Source organism: Entelurus aequoreus, linkage group LG02 (assembly GCF_033978785.1).
Source record: "Entelurus aequoreus isolate RoL-2023_Sb linkage group LG02, RoL_Eaeq_v1.1, whole genome shotgun sequence".
Classification (NCBI taxonomy): Eukaryota; Metazoa; Chordata; class Actinopteri; order Syngnathiformes; family Syngnathidae; genus Entelurus; species Entelurus aequoreus.
The window spans coordinates 71,900,126-71,922,684 of record NC_084732.1 but is presented as its reverse complement, the minus strand read 5'-3'; the positions used below and the strand labels follow the sequence as shown (position 1 = coordinate 71,922,684).

Sequence of the window (22,559 nt, the reverse complement as noted above, 5' to 3'; positions counted from 1 at the left end):
GTAACCACCTAAGACGATGACATTAGCAAATAGATGAATACATCAGGAAATACAATAATATCCACAGTGCCGCCAACACTTTCAGCCATACATATTAATGAGCAGATAAACGACACAGGTCTTTGAGCAGCAGGTTTATTGAAACTGGAGGCAAAGTGTCTGAACATTGTGGTTTTACAAGTCAAAAACGTTAAATGAAGGATGCATGCTTACCAAGCAGAGACGTTTATTTAGTTTTTCCACTTTTTCCACGTCTACAGTTCTCACGTATGTAGTTTTCCATATATATTTGCTGCGTGCACTAACATCCAAAAACCTGATATGACGTAGTAGCCAAAGGAGGAACCCTTTATAAATATTATTAATAATTCAATATACTACATTTATAACATATAATAATATTACTAATACTAATATGCAATATATTAACAATATAACATAACAATATACAATATAATAATAAAAGATGAAAAAAATAATCTAATTATAATCAAATCATAGTTCCTTAATCGCAATCGAATCGTGAGGTGCCTAAAGACTCCAACTTCTACTGTTGGCAGGTAAATAATCTTGATTGATCAATAGCTTTCAGGGGTTTCTTTACATTGAAATTCAAGTTTATAGGATATCTTGCACTTTAAGTGTATTTTTCACTATGATTATTTACTTTGAGTGATAAAGTAAAACCACTAATTCCCTAGTAAACTATGTTTTTTTTTTTTAATAATTTAATATAATAACTCTTGGAATTAAGTTAAAATCAAGTTGTGAACTCCACTGTGTAAAGCAGACCATATAAGAAATAATTGTAGCTGAGATAGGCTCCAGCACCCCCCGCGACCCCAGGGACAAGCGGTAGAAAATGGATGGATGGAGGTTTGACTAGTCGACTAATCGAAAAAAATAATTGCCGAGTAGTTGAATATTAATCTATCAAAGTTCGTTTAGCCTAAAATCACAAATGCCTCAAAAGACTTCACAAACCACAACGACATCCTTGGATCTAAACCGACTATTAGAATAATTGATAGTGGCAACCCTAGTTCTGAGACTACCTGCCAATGGTGAGAAGCTGTGAATAATTGAGACGACTACTCGTGTAGAATCAAGCTCAACTACTGCAGTACCTCTGCAATTGCTGTTCGTCTCCAACTGCTTGATATGCAATTCAAGCTTTATCAATGTAAGGCAAATTACGTGAAATGTTGCCTAAAATCAGCCTTAATATTAAAGTTGAAATCAGGAAATAACTGTTTTTTCCTCAAACAAAAAAAACATGAAAGATCTGTGAATATAAATGCGGAATAGTGAAAATAAGTGGATTTACTGTATAAAAGGAGTCAGCTCAGGGCATTCAATCGATTGCAACTGTCTTTGAAGAAATTTCGCCTCTCATAGTAGGCTTCATCAAAGTTCATGCTCATCGACTTAGATTGGAGGTCCCATCTAAGTTTATGAACCTGAACTGATGAAACCTACTAAGGTATTGGGACAAGCCGCTAGACTAGATCTGACCAATCTAAGTCTATGAGCATGAACTGATGAAGCCTATTCGGATGAGAGGCGAAACGCGAAACGTCTTTTAAGACAAACCAAAAAGTTCATTTGAGATCGATTGAATGCCCTAAGAAAACGACCTGGATAAATAAGAACATCCATAGACAGGTATAAAGGAGCTTTTGCATAAAAGTCGTTATATGACTCAGCTACACCATGTGAGTGTGAGTGGGTTCCTGAAGCCCACCTGCCTCCTAAAACCTGTGAAGCAACGAGTAAACACAATTCTTGTCCAACATCACATAGATCTGTGAAACTATGGTGTTGTTCTTATAATAATAATGCTAATTATTAGTTACAATGGAAAAAATGTGTCATGAGTATGAGGTATGACAAGTGAGCATCTCAACTGCTGTCAAATTGATTTTAGCAGCTGACTCTCTCAGTTTGTTAACACATCAGGAACTTATTGAGCAGGTGTGGTGAATCAGCCAGATAATGCCATTGGCAGACACAATTTAAACTGTTTACTCAGCTGGAAGCCTTTGACAGTTTGAGATAAATTAACACAGTGATGCTAATCCAACACGCAGAAAATGTAATTGATGGGTTAGCGGTTTGTAATTACTGTCCCCCTCGAGGTCTTCAATAACTAGAGGTCACCATTCAACATTCCTCTCCCAGCTTTTGCAGCAGCCAGAATACCATAGACACACGTTAGTCTGTGTGTGGCACAGTGGACTAAATGTAGACTTGCTGAGTTGCAATTGTGGTTCATTTTTGTTTTGGGCAGACCAAAGAACATCTCAAACTATTTTCCTATATGAACATCCAGCATCTGAAGAATTGTGGCACATTACAAGAAGTCAGAGAAGAACGTCCTATATATATGATTTACTTGCTTTGAATATTGCCACAAAACATTTAATACATGACTGAAATACTTAGCATGTCACGATTACTTTTCAGAATACTGCAAGGCTCCCAGAGAAAAAACTAACCATGCATAATGTATATTTAATGTGATCATTTGGGATGTCAGCTCATCCCAATAATAGTCTCCATTTGAGCCACAATGTCTGGTGTGATGTCGTGCACACCACAGTGGTTCTGAGCTGAATTTTCAGGCAGTCATTTCCTGTGAGAACTATCCAAACAGCCCTTTGGCCAGTGTGGTCAAGCCTCGAGAGGCCACAAACATTTTTTAGACCAACTCCCACACTGACCTCCACAGGCAGATGGCTGATTTAAAGGGCCATATTGCATATATAAATCTTCGAACTAATATTCAACTGTGACACCCCTAAAATGTAAAGCAGCTGGAACGAGGTTCAAAGTTGAAATGTGACACACCTCCATAACTATGAACATTTTATTGGAATTTTTTGGAGGGTCAGGCAGGGAGATGGAGCCTTGAGGTCATAAAGGGAGGTATCAAACTATTTTTGAGTCAGCATGAGCTAACAGAAAAAGAATTCTGTATGAGAAAGGGATCTACAAACTACTACTCAGTGTATCAGTACGGACCGTTGAACATGTTTTGTAAAGGGTCTATTTCTGTATGTCACAGCTCGTCCACACACAGTAACTGGGCGTGAGCTTGTTTGTGTATGCAGATGTGGGTGTCCATTTACTTACGCAGATCGTCCCTCCACATCAGGTTTGGTAGGGACTATACCCTTCTTGCCAAGAACTGCAGCCACCTTGTCCACCTCCCCACGTTCCACTGCTTTCATCAGCCGATCATCATACTTGTTCCAGTCTGTGTTCTGACAAATACAACACAAAACAATCAGATTCATAATCGAAGATAATACTAATAACAATAAAAACATCTAAACTGTAAATTTGATCAGTGAATAGATTACGTTTTAGTATGTAAATTATAAACAAAGCATGGTAACACACTATTCCTAAATCAGTAGGGAGCTTCAAAGCAAACAAGCAACTGAAAGAAAACATTTTGTGCTACATTACCATGAAGCAATTATTGAGTTACAGGCAAATCCATGTTCAGCCTAGCTCAGCGTTCATTGAAACACAAGTTAAAAAGATTAAATTTACTAAATGAGTACATACAAAGTGCATGGAGGTGCATTTCAGCCAGCGCCTCATCTTGGGTGAGTGGAGCTGGTCCTTGCACCGTGCTACCGAGAAGCTCGCCAGCGTTCCGGTTATAAAACAAAACAAACAAAGAGGGGGTAAAGTATACAAAGCTCCTCAGTGCACTCAACCAGTGAGCGCAGAAAAAAAAAAGGATAGCAATGAGGTCCTCTTAAAAAAGGCTTATCCTCTGGAGTGTTCTGACATTGGAGGAATATTGAAGCTTACAGGCTCAACCTGTAGGTTCAGCACTGCACAGCAGTTGGCTCTTCAAGGGAGAATAAGGAGGAAGGAATGGAGGTGGAGAAGCAGTAGGGCCAGCCCCTGCCAGCCTTGGGACCTGCCCTGGCCGGCAACTGCAACTCCTCCTCAGGGGGTAAAAGTCAGCTCAGCCTGGCTACTTCTCAACCCCACCAAATGTCTTCTGCTACTCTAAATCCTTAAACAAGTTCCCTCACTCAGTCTTCTTTATATCTCTGATATCTGATGTCTTCCCCCTCTTCCCTGGACTGGTTTCAGTCTGCCTGCAGACACTGAAAGCGAGCTGCGTACTAAGGAGCCTCTCTCTTTCCCGGCTTCTTGTCCCCCGCCAGTGGTCTCATGCGTCTTAGCCCCCACCAAATGGCAAGGTCAGTCGAGCTCAATGGGGTAGATATGTGGGCTCTCTAGTTTAAAATATCACCCCCCTCCCTGGTAAATAGCAGTGGTGCAGACAGCCTGCAGACTGGCTACCTCTTTTTTTGACCTGCAAACCTTCCTGTAGTGACGGATTGGAAGACAGGAGCTAAGAATACATTCTGAACATTACTATACGGTGAGTAATGGCTGTAGATTCTCCACTCCCAGCGTGAAAGAAGGCCATCCAAAAGACATTGCTTACATTACCACCCTTGTGCCCCTTCGCTTGTCTCCAACTGAAAATATTAATGTCAGAGGGAGATTAAGGTTTTCACATTTGAAGTGGTCTTGGCATTGACACCCGCAGCATATCAGCGGGCCCAAGGCTGCTGTTGACTCATCTATCTAGAAAGAATGATGCTGATGCAAAGCCCCATGATCCTAAATGCACAGTAGCAAGGTTAAAAGTCAGCCTTTTTACAACCAGCTGTCTTGAGTCTGCAGCTCAGCCGCATACGAACACCAACATGGTCGGAAAGTTCAGACTTCCGAGTTCACTGATTAGGTGAAAAGTTACGCCTGAAATAAGAGTGAAAGCAAAATTTGGTGAGAAGGGGAGTATCAAACTTGACAACATTTCTAGGTCAGGGAGGACTGCTGTTACTAGCCCCTGCAGTAATGGCGTAAACAGAGCAGCACTGATACCCACAAACATATCCAAACCTCCTCCACATGACATGTCATATGAAGGAGTGGGTGTCAATTTACGAAAGCTGCATGGAGACAAAGGTGCCAAAATGGCACCTAGCTACACAGCATACTGTACAACATGTCACCGAAATATCTCACATGGGCTTGTGTGTATTTGTTAGTCAGTCTGTTTATGTACTAGTTAATAATAAGGAAACTTGCAAGCAAAAAACAACCACTCATGTTGTCACAATACTGACACAATATACCATTAATACTACGCCACATGCACATATATTACACAAATCACATTAAGTTTAATTCTTCTTTTAATCAAATAAATTCCTTGTCAATCCAAAATGATATTCAACTCAATCGTTTAAGATAAGGTGTTTACAGTTACGGTTAGTTAAAACTGTGGTAAAGTTACTATGCTGATGTACACTACCGTTCAAAAGTTTGGGGTCACACAAACAATTTTGTGGAATAGCCTTCATTTCTAAGAACAAGAATAGACTGTCGAGTTTCAGATGAAAGTTCTCTTTTTCTGTCCATTTTGAGCGTTTAATTGACCCCACAAATGTGATGCTCCAGAAACTCAATCTGCTCAAAGGAAGGTCAGTTTTGTAGCTTCTGTAACGAGTTAAACTGTTTTCAGATGTGTGAACATGATTGCACAAGGGTTTTCTAATCATTAATTAGCCTTCTGAGCCAATGAGCAAACACATTGTACCATTAGAACACTGGAGTGATAGTTGTTGGAAATGGGCCTCTATACACCTATGTAGATATTGCACCAAAAACTTGACATTTGCAGCTAGAATAGTCATTTACCACATTAGCAATGTATAGAGTGTATTTCTTTAAAGTTAAGACTAGTTTAAAGTTATCTTCATTGAAAAGTACAGTGCTTTTCCTTCAAAAATAGACATAGACATAGTAGTTCTATATATCGGCCGTGCATACAGTCTGTATCAGCTGACATTCACATACAAACCACGCCCCCTCAACTGCTCGGATGAAAAGGAAACGACTCAAACACCATGAGAGTGTCCGCTAAATATCTTTATGGAGCCATGTTTCTATGAACACCATCACGTTTGATTCCCTGTACTCGGAAAAAACTTTGCTCCTCCATTTTCTTCTTTAGCGATCGGACATCTGTGTGTAGCAGATAAAGGCAGTGTTCCCTCTGCGTTCTGATTTTTTCACACTTCCCACAATGCATTGCCTATATCCATATTGAAGGGCGGAAGTTAGTGAAACGCTAATCATCGCCGATAATTTATCCAGTAATCTTCATATTGCCAATGTCAACTGCCACAATTGAGGTGGGAGAGATATTCTTAGCTTGTATCACATTCCTAAGCGTATTCTGGACAAATGGAAGCGGCTGAAAAGAGGAGTTAGCGGCAAAAGCAAGCATGAATTACAACAATCAACCGAGATGTGGCGTGCTGACGACGTCGTGTTTGTTCGGATCATTTCAGGTAAAACATTTACTAAATAAAAAATAATCTAAAATAAATAACAGACCCGCTTTGCATTAACTTGACGTGCTTGGTCGAAGAACTTTGATAGTAGTGTATTGATAAAAAATAGTACTAATTTTTCTTATTCTGACTGTGGTCTTGACATAAAACAAAAGTGAAGCGACATGAGAACAACATTCTCTCAATCCTGCCAGTGTGCTGAAATTACATTATATTGGTTGTCCGTGATTATCCTGGCACCCCCCGCAACCCCGTAAGGCAGTGGTCCCCAACCACTGGGCCGCGGCCCGGTACAGGTCCGCACAAGAAAAAAAAAAAAAAAGAAGTATTAAATCAACATAAAAAACACAAGATACAATTACAGTTAGTGCACCAACCCAAAAAACCTCCCTCCCCCATTTACACCCATTCGCACAAAAGGGTTGTTTCTTTCTGTTATTAATATTTCTGGTTCCTACTTTATATATCAATACAGTCTGCAGGGATAGGTCCGTAAGCACACATGATTGTATTTTTTTTATGACAAAACACCAGTAGAAATCATTAAAAAATTAAACTCAGTTGACAGTAAAAAGTCATTGTCACAATTGCTGGATATGACTTTAAACCATAACCAACCATGCATCGATATAGCTCTTGTCTCAAAGTAGGTGTACTGTCACGACCTGTCACATCACGCCGTGACTTATTTTGAGTTTTTTGCTGTTTTCTTGTGTGTCAGGTTTTAGTTCTTGTCTTGCACTCCTATTTTGGTAGCTTTTTCTCTTTTTCTGTGGTGTTTTCCTGTAGCAGTTTCATGTCTTCCTTTGAGCGATTATTCCCGCATCTACTTTGTTTTAGTAATCAAGAATATTTTGGTTGTTTTTATCCTTCTTAGTGGGGACATTGTTGATTGTCATGTCATGTTCGGATGTACATTGTGGACGCCGTCTTTGCTCCACAGTAAGTCTTTGCTGTCGTCCAGCATTCTCTTTTTGTTTACTTTGTAGCCAGTTCAGTTTTAGTTTTGTTCTGCATAGCCTTCCCTAACTTTTGTTGCCTTTTCTTAACGGCACTCACCTTTTGTTTATTTTTGGTTTAAGCATTAGACACCTTTTTACCTCCACACTGCCTCCAACTGTTTCCGACATCTACAAAGCAATTAGCTACCGGGTGTTGCCACCTACTGATATGGAAGAGGAACACGGTTACTCTGCCGAGCTCTAAACAGCACCGACCACTCAACAACAACAACACATAATTTGCAGACTATAATTACTGGTTTGCAAAAAATATTTTTAACCCAAATAGGTGAAATTAGATAATCTCCCACGGCACACCAGACTGTATCTCACGGCGCCGCGGCACAGTGGTTGAAAAACACTTAAAATCGATTATCAAAATAGTTGGCGATTAATTTAGTCATCGATTCGTTGGATCTTTGCTATGCGCATGCGCAGAGGCTACTTTATTTATATATATTTATTTTTTTTATAAACCTTTATTTATAAACTGCAACATTTACAAACAGCTGAGAAACACTAATCAAAATAAGTATGGTGCCAGTATGCTGTTTTTTTTCAATAAAATACTGAAAAGGATAGAAATGTAGTTTGTCTCTTTTATCCGATTATTAATCGATTAATCGACGTAATAATCAACAGATTATTCGATTATCAAATTAGTTGTTAGTTGCAGCCCTAAACTGAAACAATACAGCGGGTCATGAAAAAACACACAATAAACACAACAGTTAAACCTCACACAAAAACAAGACAGTTACTTACTTGTACATCCAAAAGACAAAATAGAACAAGACAAGAAATGCAATGTAATTTACGAAATCCCGTGTAAATCATGCAAAAAATCATACATCGGAGAAACAGGGAGGGCATTCACCACAAGGAAGAAAGAACATCAGAAAGCAAACCAGGTACACTTGACAGGTCTGCCTGGTTGGCCACGCCTATAAGAACAGCTGATAGGCAACACGTCACAGTGGTCAGGTGACCCTTCTGAAGAAGACTGCATATGATAGTCGAAACATATCAGGTAAAGATTCCATCGAATATACCGAAAATATGGTCTGAATACAAGAACATTTAGAAGACTTATGGTCCAGTTGTGCACACATTTTCATTAATTCAATAAATGTGGAAATTAATTTACTGTTTCTTATTCCAAATGAATCGTTTTTTTTAAGTTGTAAGTGATACACGTGTAATGTGTATCACAGTGAAACGAAATGAAATGTAAAAACTGCATCGATATATATATATATATATATATTAAAGATGCATCAATAATCGATTTTTAATCGAATTGTAGTTCCTAAATCGTGAGTTAAGTTAAAGTTAAAGTAGTGGAGTGAAGTGAAATGAATTACATTTATATAGCGCTTTTTCTCAAGTGACTCAAATCGCTTTACATTGTGAAACCCAATATCTAAGTTACATTTAAACCAGTGTGGGTGGCACTGGGAGCAGGTGGGTAAAGTGTCTTGCCCAAGGACACAATGGCACTGACTAGGATGGCGGAAGCGGGGATCGAACCTGCAACTCTCAAGTTGCTGGCACGGCCGCTCTACCAACCGAGCTATACCGCCCAAGTACCAATGATTGTCACACACACACTGGGTGTGGTGAAATTTGTCCTCTGCATTTGACCCATCCCCTTGTTCACCCCCTGGGAGGTGAGGGGAGCAGTGAGCAGCAGCAGTGAGCAGCAGCAGTGGCCGCGCCCGGGAATAATTTTTGGTGATTTAACCCCCAATTCCAACCCTTGATGCTGAGTGCCAAACAGGTCTAATTTTTATAGTCTTTGGTTTTACTCGGCCGGGGTTTGAACTCACAACCTACCGATCTCAGGGCGGACACTCTAACCACTAGGCCACTGAGTGAGGTTCCCAAAGATTCCTACCTCTATTTCTGAGAGTGCATTACTCTAGCCTGGCGTGACGACACAATGCCCATTGGGTTTATAGAGATAAACATAAACATCCCAAACCCATCCACAAACAAAGCCCCCATAGCTATCTTGACTCTTACACTTTTGAAAGTCTTTCAAAGTGTGAAATGGGCTGGGTTGAACAATTAGGTAGTTCACAAAGTCCGGGAATGACACATCGAGGAAGATGACGCTCATGATCTCTGCTCCACTCAGACTTGTCGATCTTGTACAAATCCTTGCATCCAATTACGGCTGTTTGCTCTTCATAACCACAAAGGGACTTCTTATCTTATCTTACTCTCAGTATTTCTCCATCATATCACGGCCGGTGCAATGTGGAAATATTACGTGTGGGGCTATCGTGAACGATGACGCTCGCCCTTCAAAATGATGCACTTCCGGGAAAAATCAGAACCCCTCTATTCCCCCTCTTTTTCCTCCTCTGCGCCGTTGTCTTCCCCTAGCTAGGACGTCCACGCCAGAAAAGTTTTAGTCCAAAAGTCGCCTGGTGGTCAGTCCAAGACAAACTATTATTGCAGTCGAACAACACAGAATAAAATAATACACTTAGGAAACACTTCAAAACAACACCTAAATGGCATAAGAAACGACAACAGCACGAGTAGCCAGCAAAGCAGCGTAACCAAAAGCGTGCAGGTGCAATAAAAGTATCGAAACATGGCATCGTTTGGTTTTATGTGAATCGATACCCGAAGCACTGTTGGAATTCGGTCGGTGCCTATAAAAGTACCAAATTTGGTACCCGGCCATAGTCATGTTGTTGTTATGATGGAATATACATTCAATGACAGCTAACGCTACCTATTATTGGCTAACAACCCTTATAGCTAATGCGCGTGCAAGTATTACGTACGTACGTAGTTACATAAGAGAGTGGGATATACTGTGTAAAATACATTGGAAAGTTGGTGCCCTTTAGGCATCTGTGTAAATGTTGCAAACAGCGCCTTTAACGTCATTTTCACACATTGAACCTACAAGCTCTGCTATGCTCTCAGATCGATCTCAGAGGAAAAGAGACAGAGGTGTTTTCTAGGGCTGCAACAACTAATCGATTGAAATCGATTATAAAAATAGTTGGCGATTAATTTAGTCATCGATTCATTGGGTCTATGCTATGCGCATGCGCAGAGGCTACTTTTTTTTTCTTTTTTTTTTATATAAACCTTTATTTACAAACTGCAACATTTACAAACAGCTGAGAAACAATATTCAAAATAAGTATGGTGCCAGTATGGTGCCAGTATGCTGTTTTTTTCCCAATAAAATACTGGAAAGGATAGAAATGTAGTTTGTCTCTTTTATCCGATTATTAATCGATTAATCGAAGTAATAATCGACAGATTAATCGATTATCAAATTAGTTGTTAGTAGCAGCCCTAGTGTTTTCACAGTGCGTTCAAGGCCTGCTGATCTGAGGAGAACCCCACAACATCCACCAGAAATAATGTGTTCAATCAGGATCTGATATTAGTCATATAGCCTCCCTACAATATAGAGATATTTATAGCCACTCTAAGGCTGCTTCTACACAAAGCCGGCTAAGGTTATACAGGGTATATCCTACCTAACCTTGACCCTGTCCACACACACACAATGCCATCGTTTAAGACCCCCTGCCCCCTCCGTCCGCTGGCGCAACGCAACCTAGTACGCATGCGCGGAAAATGGCAGACGCGCATATATATTACGTCATAGTCACCTCTGACCTGGAAGTGTATCTTTACCCTGTGTTTCAATGTAGCCTATAGAGGCTTTGCAGTCACGCGGTTTTATCACGTGACTTTGTGTTACGCCGCCATCTTGCCGGTCAACCGGTCAGCTCGTTCCTACGTGTTCGTACAGATTCAGTTTGATTTCTGAGCTACATTTTCACCGATTTCATCCGAATTATGGCTGATTTGCTATCCAATGAAGTTGTGCATTTGGATGAAGAGTCCAAGAAACGTTACCGAGAGAAGTTGAACCTTGTTGGCACAACGGATCCGTACCTTTTACCGAGAAGCATGCTAAAATCACCTGAGCATTTTGCAACAGCCGACCTGCCTGAACTCTCATATCCAGACATTTATAATTACCTCGTCGATTCACCATCTCCGTACACTGGAAAGGACCTTAAGGCATACAAGAGTCTGGATGCCTACAAGTATTTTACAGCAGGTTTTGTGCATGATGGGCTGATATGGCAGATTCCAAACAAGAATCGATTTCTTCTCATGACCAAGGTAAGGAAAAAGCACACACAGAAGAGCCTACTGTCTGTTTACAAATCCGCGTGGCAGTAACAGTGTGATTGTGAAAAAACTACTGAAGTGATTCTAATGAAAACTCACATTGTTAAGCTTTTTTTTATTACAAAAGGCGTCCTGTTCAAAAATGCTTTTAATTAAAAAACTGTTTCACAAACTTCATATTGAACTTTTGGGGGGGACTGAGGAAATCATCCCATTCCCTGCCTTGCTGCCTTTCTAAAAATGCACCCAGCATTTTCAACAATCATATTTGTATCATCCCATATTGTATTATTTCACATTTTGTGAAACAAATCAGGGGTGAATAGTTTGTTTACATACCTGATATGAAGTGTTCATTGCATATCCTTGTGTACATCGTAGGTTTCCATCGTTCACGACAAATCGCCGCGATCCGAAGCTAAGATTTGGTTTATCGCCTTGTCTATTGCTACATTCAATTTCCGGCATTTCCAAGCTCAAATAGCAGCAGATCTAACAAGAAAGCGTGTGTGAGTCGCTGACTGGCAGTGAACTGGTGACCGGCAAGATGGCCGCCAAGCTAATGTCACGTGGCTGATGACGTCAGCTGCAAAGCCTCTATTGCCACATTTCTTTTACCAGTAAACCTTGTTTGCCTCACCATCAGCAGCTGTTAGACTATTGTAGTGAATCACACCTGAGCCATCATACATGAATCACATACTTAATGGACATGTGAAAGTAAACAATGTTATAAAGAACATTTTACAACAATAAATCTAGAGCTCTAGATATCTGGTCAGGACACTCCTCACTCTTTTACCTTCATCTTCATTGTCCATTCTTGCAATCCTGCCTGTCCTTGGAGGCTGAAATTGGCGGTCGTACTTGACGGCCGCAACCACTTCATGGCTTTACAATAGTTATGGAGTACAAAACTAGACGTTGAGTAATCGCTCGACATACATCGCAGACAATAACTGATAGTCTGCTTTGCCAGTCCAAATGCATTCCCTGTTATCCATAGTCTACCCTCGTCCACGGGAGCCCGCATTCTCGTTGTCTCCCCTTCGACAAATGGACAAAGTTTTTCGCTAAGTAGAATCACAGCTGACCTGGACATTCGAAAGTTCTCTTGCCGTTCCCCTGGCTCAACACACTCGTTGACAAACATATCCCACCAGGCTGCCGTTTTTCCAGGCCTTATCCAAAACCGTCGCTCAACATTGCTATGTTGCCGTCTGAGATGTGTTTTACCTGAAATAGCTGCAATCGCGCGTTTCCTTCTCTTAAGGTATTCATGTGTGATTTCCACATGCATCTGTACATGTACATACATGGCCAATAAAGTGGATTCTGATTCTTAAATGTAAGAAACTTATTGACAACAGCACCAGACTACAATGGCGGACTCGCGCAAGAATACAGTATATGGGTAATTATATATGGAGATATCCACTGACGTCACAACCGGGAAAAACATTACAAATTGGACAATTTTCAAACAGCTCGTTTAGAAGAAGTATGAAATAAGGCAACATTGTTTTATAAATACCTCCAAAATACCTCCTTTTTTTGATATCAGATTTTCCTGACTTATGCAGATCCCAAATACACAAAAACATGTACCAATAGGTCAGAAAAGTTGGTTTTGATTAATAGGTCCCCTTAAACTCCTGGGAAGAGTTTATTACATGAGATTTACAACAATACTATCACATTTTAATTTGACTGAAATTAGCTTTTTAAACATGTGAGGATGTGTTTAATTGACCTACTTGCTTAAAAAAAATGTCAGTTACATATTGTACAACAACATTGTCAAAATATGGGATTAAGACTCAAGATCTAAATCTGATCGAGATCGGAGGCAAAACATTTTTTTCTATATTATTATCTCCTGAGAACTGGCATAAAACTGTTTCTGAAAAATTAGGGGTGCAATCACTTTATTAAGACACTGCAATGCGTCATTACAACATTTTACAAAATGCCCGACAGAACTTTACTTGAATTTATAAACATACACAAAATGTAACAGAGGTTCATTTGTTTAAAATATATTTATCAGTAAATATTATACAATGACAATATGTGTGTTATCTTTTCTTTGTTTTCTCCCATATATTTTCCATTTCAACCCCTTGTGGCATTTTATGGGATTGTTTTTTACTTTATTTTTTGCCTGTCAGCATACTGAGGAACTACTTTCAATTTGACAACAAATAAAAAATTAACTGGAGAATGTTTGTTACAATAAGGGCAAGGTGCATCAGTTCTGTAGGACACGTGGGGAAACTATTTTACCAACACGGACATATGTTTTCACTTTATAAGTTTCATAAAGATTTACAATATCATCAAATGTATCATTTAATCAAAAAAAATCAAGATGATATAAAAATGCTAGTACAACCTACAATGAATTGTATCTGTTACTTTGATCTGGTTTCACCGGCAACCTCAAGGGCTGTGTTGTAACAAGCAGTCATATCACATGATTAATGGAGGTCATCTGCTCAACCATGAAAGCACAATTAAAAAAGGTAAAAAGTGAAACCAGCATTTCTATCATAAAAACTTGATGTTTTACAATTTAGTGGAACCGTTTTCTGACGTACTACCAATATGTTGAAATATTGGACACAGTTCACCTTTTGGTTTATCCCTAGTGATGGGACACAATGATACTGTGGCACATGTTTATGTTGAAATGATTTTCAGTTCAGTTCAGTTTCAGTTTATTTCGAACATGCATACAATACAATGTAATGCATCACACAATTTCAGTTGTTTCATTACAGCAAGTCCGAAAAGGAGTAGGAAGAAGCAGAGCTTATTTAATCCTACCTCTTTTCATATCATAGCAATTTTATCAAAAGTCCTTGTTTTCTGTAACACATCAGTGAACAAATAAATAATAAACCATAGTAAGCATACAAATATTAAATACATAAATAATCTTTGTCTCAATAAAAAAAATTAAAAAAAAAGGAACAAAAAAGGGTTCAAGATGTTCATCATAATTCTTGTTCTGTGTACATTGAGAGCACTGGTAGTTTGAACGGTGTCTTAAACTGAATCATATTGGTGCTTTGTTTGAGTTATTTGGTTAATCCGTTCCATAATTTAATTCCACATACTGATATACTAAAAGTAGTAAGTGTTGTACGAGCATACAAATGTTTTAAATGAGATTTTCCTCTAAGGCAGGCCTGGGCAATTATTTTGACTCGGGGGCCACATTTAGAGAAAAAAATGTGTCTGGGGCCCGGTATATCTATTTTTAGGAACACTAATACAATAATGTCTGATTGAATGCTAAAAACGTTATGACAGACCGCATTAAAAAACGTAATGGAATTTTAAATTTTTCTATAAACGATAAAACATTGAATATTGACAAAATATGTATGTCACACCCTCTTCCGATCGACATATTTTAAAATCAAGTGAAACGCAACAAAAATGCAACAAACAGTGAAATATGAACGCGAAGGGTACAAAATAAACCCACCTACAATCTGATATTTGCTGAATACCCCCCAGGGATCAATAAAGTACTTTATATTCTATTCTATTCTATATATCACTAAGCTTTAGAACTTTGTTGTGAAAATCTCCTTCCGCGTCTGTGGAAACACTTTCCGCCCACACTGCTTGGTGCCTAGTCTGAGCTGCTGTTACGTAGATTACCATAGTAACTAATTAGATGACCATAGTAACTAATTAGATTGCCATAGTAACTGGTATATCATCCATAAGCGCAGATACCAACCATTGAAATACTTTGTATAGTTGAAGACTTACGGTCATTAGAAAACATGACTGCAAATCATAATGGCAGCTACAGTGTCCATCTTAAAGATCTAGAAAAAAATTATTTGGGAATGTCCGGCGGGCAAGATTGAAAAGCTCAACGGGCCGCATGTTGCCCCCAGGCCTTAATTTGCCCAGGTCTGCTCTAAGGTTCAATGATTCCTGGGCGCGGCCACCGCTGCTGCCCACTGCATGGGCAGCAGCGGATGGGGATGGGTCAAATGCAGAGGGGATGGGTCAAATGCAGAGGACAAATTTCACCACACCTAGTGTGTGTGTGACAATCATTGGTACTTTAACTTTAAGGTTATATTTCTCCTCTTTTGTTGAGAATAATTGTTGTATATTCTTGGGTAGCAGGTTATAGTTTGCTTTATACATAATTTTAGCTGTTTGCAAATGCACCAAATCGTTGAATTGCAATAATTGTGATTTAATAAATAAAGGGTTTGTATGTTCTCCATATCCAACATTTAGCTTCATACTCACCCTGTTTGCACGGATCTAAAGCGAGCATGTCTTCTAAAGTTGCTATTTAAACACAGTGACCTTGAAGGCATAACATCACCTGACACGAGTAAGGTGTCGAACTATTCACACATATTTGTGTTGCCAGGAAATACTTCGGCATGAGGCTTCTGTCATCATCAGCTCAGGCTTTCAAACTCTCTGTTGCAGGCTGTAACTCTTCCCAACACCTAAGTTTCCTGTCTCGCTCTCACTCCCCTGGCTGGACTAATGGGTATCTCATGTCCTGACAGATGAAATCACTGGCAGCAAATAGAAAGTCAGTCATCTGATAAAAGCTAGCCGCCAGGACAAAAACATAAAGTTGTGTGCCAAAATGTAAACTGACACTGGTGTCCACTGCCAAACTACTGATGACGACAGTGGTGAAAACGATCATAGTAGACTATGACAACAATCTTACCGATGATGCATGGTGTTATGGTCTGAAAAGTTAGACAGCTATTTGAAAGTAGCTATTTTCAAAACGTTTATCCAACACTTTCACATAAATAACATTTGTTTGACAAGATGTTTACCACAATTTTGACATGTATTGGTTTCAAACAGTATCCTCTTACTACTGGTTCATGTTTTATTATAGTTAAAAAAAAAAAAGTCCAACGATTTTATAGATGTTGAAAGACTTCTGTCACCTGGGGTATAAATATATAATCAAGGCAATAGTTCATGGATCTCTAATGCCATTGCTTGCAAACTACATGTAGCTTGCCAACTCTTTCCGAGCAGCGCGCCAGGGATACAAGAATCTCAAGAGACAAATCAAAAATTACACAGAAAATCAAATTCCTTGCACAGGATATGGTAAGAGAAAGCGCGGCTTGCTTGTGGAATGTGCTCTTTTATTTCCAAGCAGGGTTGGGCGATATTTTTAGGCTGAGTGGCGATATACGATACATACTGGTATCTGAAACAAAACATGCACAGTGCTTAATGTTGCCCAAGTCTTTTATAGCAAGGTAACCAGTGTTGAGAGTATTCAGATTATTTTTGTAGTAAGTAGTAACATAACATGTTACTTATTCTTATAAAGTAATTAGTCAGCCGTTACTAGGTCACAGGACAGACAAATTCCAAACAGACCATTTGGAGGAAGTAGGAAGGAAGGCAAGATTGTTTTGTAAACATCTCTGCAATTCTTCCACGGTTTAATTTAATATTTTCAGGAGTTATGCAGATACCAAATACACATAAGCAGGTACCATCAGGTTGGAAAGGTTATTTTTCAATCAATCAATCAAAGTTTACTTACACAGCCCTTAAACATGTCTCAAAGGGCTTTTGCATAATAGGACCACTTTAAACACACAACTAATGTTTTGGGTTCGAGCAGGGATCCTTCTTTTAATTTCTGTGTTTTCTAAAACCACAGAATGTTCAGACATTTTGTCCCCAGTCGCCATTAACTTGCAGCCCAAAGACATATCTATGGTTGACATACGTGTTGCCGTGCTGTGTGGATATTATTTCTGACCCATTTATCTACTTGCTAATTTCTTCTTCTTAGCTGGTCACTCTCTACTGTAACGCGGTGGTTCTTTTTAGCCTTCTGTTGAAGTGTACAAATCATTCATTCTTTTTTTGTTTCACTACTTCACATTAAAGCTAGCAGAGCTCGTCCCCTATTCCTCCCTCCTCTGTGTGTGTTTGTGCTAATCCAGTTAACATATATTGTTAAAAGAATGGTAGCTAATTGTTCTACCGTGGTTACCGTAGTTAGAACCATATAATGTTTAGAGAACATGAGCATTAATGCTAAAGTTTACAACCGTATTACTTCATTTAACATACGCAAATAATCGATGTTTGGACATTCACCCATCGATTTATGAATCACCCACTTTGTAATTGTGATGCATCTTAGAATGGATTATTTCCCAAACCTTGAGACGTGATAGCCACATATAGCTTCTCCATTGGACTAAAATGATATCTACACTTCCCAAATTTCTCATATTTTTACAAAAAAAATGTCCCTGCTGTAAAGTCACATTTGGAGAAAGATAGCTAGAAACTAGGCAGATAACTCTAGCCAGGTGCCGCCAAACTGAGGCAGAGTTAGGTCTTGAAGATTAAGCAAATTTTGATTTCGTTTGGCTTCTCTCAATCATAAAATCATTCAAATAAAATTAAAAAAAAGGTTAACGGGCAGTGCGATGTACATGCAAATTCCTTATTTTGTAATGGTGAAAGGGATGAGTGAAGCTAACGAAGAATGGAAAAAAAGACCACATGCACCAGAAGTTTGGGATCTCACAATGATGGTTGCACTTCCATGTATTTGTCACAGAGCCAGTATAGCAAATTACTCGTTGTTCTTTTAAGCTACCTACACTTGTAAATAACATAATGTAATGGCTGTCTTGAGTTTCCAATACTTTCTACAACTCTTATTTTTTTTTGTGATAGAGTGATTGGAGCACATACTTGTTGGTCACAAAAAACATTCATGAAGTTTGGTTCTTTTATGAATTTATTATGGGTCTCCTGAAAATGTGACCAAATCTGCTGGCTCAAAAGTATACATACAGCTATGTTAATATTTGGTTACATGTCCCTTGGCAAGTTTCACTGCAATAAGGCGCTTTTGGTAGCCATCCACAAGTTTCTGGCAAGCTTCTGGTTGAATTTTTGACCACTCCTCTTGACAAAATTGGTGCAGTTCAGCTTAATGTGTTGGTTTTCTTACATGGACTTGTTTAAGTCAGGACTTTGGGAAGGTCATTCTAAAACCTTAATTCTAGCCTGATTTAGCCATTCCTTTACCACTTTTTACGTGTGTTTGGGGTCATTGTCCTGTTGGAACACCCATCCGCGCCCAAGACCCAACCTCCGGGCTGATCATTTTAGGTTGTCCTGAAGAATTTGGAGGTAATCCTCCTTTTTTCATTGTCCCATTTAAAGCACCAGTTCCATTGGCAGCAAAACAGGCCCAGAGCATAATACTACCACCACCATGCTTGACAGTGGGAATGGTGTTCCTGGGATTAAAGGCCTCACCTTTTCTCCTCCAAATTTATTGCTGGGTATTGTGGCCAAACGGCTCAATTTTTGTTTCATCTGACATCACATGGACAAAGATAAGACCTTCTGGAGGAAAGTTCTGTGGTCAGATGAAACCCATAGTGGATATGGCTGTCAGTCTCAACCAGTTAGCTGGAGAGAAGTGCAATGTTTATGCACTTTTTGTAACAAGTATTTTTGTTTAGTGTGAAAAACTTAAAATTTACTTTTTATTTCAAATAAATCGGTTTACAAAATGTTCCTCAGTTATTCAGGTGCAGTTTGCCAAATTTACATTTAATAACCCCTTATTGAGTCACAATGAACTAAAAATTCACAATATAGAGATACAATTGTGATTGAAATATTACCGCTTAGCACAATATCATGACATTTGGCCAGTGACTAGGCCAAAATGAGACCCTAATAACCAGTTGTTATATTCTATCATCACTGACACCAATGATATATGGCATCGGAATAGCATGCTCTTAAAAATCACTGACACCCTGATTTATTGGTGCAATATACATTGGCAGGGAGAAGCTAAAACCCTAACTCTATCAGTCATAAAATGAAGATTATATTACAGTAGCTGTGTCGCTGCAATGTTTACAAAATATGTTGGTACTAAGTGTGACCAAATGTTAATGCATTAGAATATATACATTACAAAAGTGAGATCATGTATTCCACAGTGCATATATATATTATTATATTATTATTATTTATTTTTTTATGTCTTAATAGGTTATTTTGGGTGAACAATACCAAAGTAAAATCTGTTTGAATGTAGGGTCTTAACAGGTTATTTTGGGTGAACAATACCAAAGTAAAATCTGTTTGAATGTTGGGTCTTAACTGTACTTTTAATGGTTACCAGTCCATAAAAAACGGAATATTTTCTGAAACGTGATAAAAGACCCACAAAGAGTGTACCCCAGAATAACTTCTCTAATAAACTTCTCCACCAGGACTAAGCAAGGGCTGTGTTTCACACCACTTATGTTTTTACAGCTCAGTCCTGGCACTGTAGGGACATTCCACCTGCATAGTGGCAGGCTATTGCATACTCTCAACTAGGGATGTCCGATAATGGCTTTTTGCAGATATCCGATATGCCGATATTGTCCAACTCTTTAATTACCGATACCGATATCAACCGATACCGATATCAACCGATATATACAGTCGTGGAATTAACACATTATTCTGCCTAATTTGGACAACCAGGTATGGTGAAGATAAGGTACTTTTTTTAAAAATGAATCAAATAAAATAAGATAAATAAATTAAAAACATTTTCTTGAATAAAAAATTAAGTAAAACAATATAAAAACAGTTACATAGAAACTAGTAATTAATGAAAATTTGTAAAATTAACTGTTAAAGGTTAGTATTATTAGTGGACCAGCAGCACGCACAATCATGTGTGCTTACGGACTGTATCCCTACTCTCAACATATTCATTTAATCTGACAGCAGCATTTTTATACAAGGGCTGATCAGTTGTTCATTGAGAATTATGTTGATTGTGTGAGTGTTGATTAATATTGTGTTTTAAAAAAATACTTTACACTTCTCAGAGAACAAAGCCAGAGTCTTAGCGAGTTAGCGGTCTAAAGAACAGCATGACATCAGCTATGGGAAACTTAGCAACAACCATGAAGACCAAGGCCTGGGCCGATAACAAAATGTGCTCAACAATATATCGACCTACAAATTATTACCGATAAACAATACTATTGCCATTAATTTTTTGAGACCAAATTAACCACTGATGTAATGAAAATAATAATAATCCTAATAATAACGAAGTATTTCCTGTCTGGCAGATTCCGAGAGAGGAACACAATAATGACATAACTTGACAAATGTTATGCAGCATTTTTACAAATGCTAATATTTCAATTGTATCAAACGGCAGCAGGTCTATGGCGATGTATTTAACCATACTTTCCGTGGGACGCACACCATTTTGTTTGCACTGAACCTGTACACCAAACCCAAAGTGAGTGTAAACTGTCGGCTGGTTGTGCTTCAAGTGGGCGTGAAGGTTTGTTGTATTCGAGCGCATTGGGCAAAATGGCTCCTCTGTATTAAAGGCCTACTGAAACCCACTACTACCGACCACGCAGTCTGATAGTTTATATATCAATGATGAAATCTTAACATTGCAACACATGCCAATACGTCCGGGTTAACTTATAAAGTGACATTTAAAATTTCCCGGGAAATATCCGGCTGAAACGTCGCGGTATTATGACGTATGCGCGTGACGAAGTCAGAGTAACGGAAGTTATGGTACCCGTAGAATCCTATACAAAAAGCTCTGTTTTCATTTCATAATTCCACAGTATTCTGGACATCTTTTGCAATTTGTTTAATGAACAATGAAGGCTGCAAAGAAGACAGTTGTAGGTGGGATCGGTGTATTAGCAGCGGACTACAGCAACACAACCAGGAGGACTTTGTTGGAGCGCTAGCCGCGCTAGCCGCGCTAGCCGCCGACCTCACCTTGACTTCCTACGTCTCCAGGCCGCCAAACGCATCGGGTGAAGTCCTTCGTCCTTCTGCCGATCGCTGGAACGCAGGTGAGCACGGGTGTTGATGAGTAGATGAGGGCTGGCTGGCGTAGGTGGAGAGCTAATGTTTTTAGCATAGCTCTGTGAGGTCCCGTTGCTAAGTTGCTAAGTTAGCTTCAATGGCGTCGTTAGCACAGCATTGTTAACCTTCGCCAGCCTGGAAAGCATTAACCGTGTATTTACATGTCCACGGTTTAATAGTATTGTTGATTTTCTATCTATCCTTCCAGTCAGGGGTTTATTTTTTTGTTTCTATATGCAGTTAAAGCACGATGCTATCACGTTAGCTCATAGCTAAAGCATGTCGCCGATGTATTGTCGTGGAGATAAAAGGCACTGAATGTCCATTTCGCGTTCTCGACTCTCATTTTCAAGAGGATATAGTATCCGAGGTGGTTTAAAATACAAATCCGTGATCCACAATAAAAAAAGGAGAGTGTGGAATCCAATGAGCCAGCTTGTACCTAAGTTACGGTCAGAGCGAAAAAAGATACGTCCATCACTGCCTCTCAAGTCGTTCACTGTAACGTTCCTCATCTACGAATCTTTCATCCTCGCTCAAATTAATGGGGTAATCATCACTTTCTCGGTCCGAATCTCTCTCGCTCCATTGTAAACAATGGGGAATTGTGAGAAATACTAGCTCCTGTGACGTCACGCTACTTCCGGTACAGGCAAGGCTTTTTTTTATCAGCGAGCAAAAGTTGCGAACTTTATCGTCGATTTTCTCTACTAAATCCTTTCAGCAAAAATATGGCAATATCGCGAAATGATCAAGTATGACACATAGAATGGATCTGCTATTCCCGTTTAAATTTTAAAAAAAATCATTTCAGTAGGCCTTTAATAGACTCATCTAGTTCCAAATGTTTGAACTGAAATATTCCCGCACTTGTGCGGTAGGATTTGTTATGGTTTTGTGATCATGTTCGCTACTACATACTAACTTGTTGCACTGTATGATGTTAGCTGGCCACCGGCCCCGACTCGCCACACAAAGAATCACAGACACTTAATTATGACAAGAGTATTCACCCCTTCTTTTCCTTCTGTTATGGCAC

The 22,559-nt window shown here is 39.1% G+C and overlaps 1 protein-coding gene across 6 annotated transcripts in view; it reads right to left on the bottom strand.

Annotated features, from left to right (window-relative positions):
* The window catches only part of uacab (uveal autoantigen with coiled-coil domains and ankyrin repeats b), a 102,595-nt gene that overhangs the window by 32,907 nt on the left and 47,129 nt on the right, over positions 1 to 22,559 (bottom strand). For 5 of the 6 annotated variants that reach the window (XM_062032031.1, XM_062032058.1, XM_062032062.1 and 2 more), the window contains exon 2: positions 3,136 to 3,266. In XM_062032031.1, coding sequence (XP_061888015.1) covers positions 3,136 to 3,266 — 131 coding nt within the window. Of the gene's footprint in view, positions 1 to 3,135; positions 3,267 to 3,576; positions 4,137 to 22,559 lie in introns of those variants that run through there. The other variant, XM_062032045.1, reaches the window with a different exon arrangement.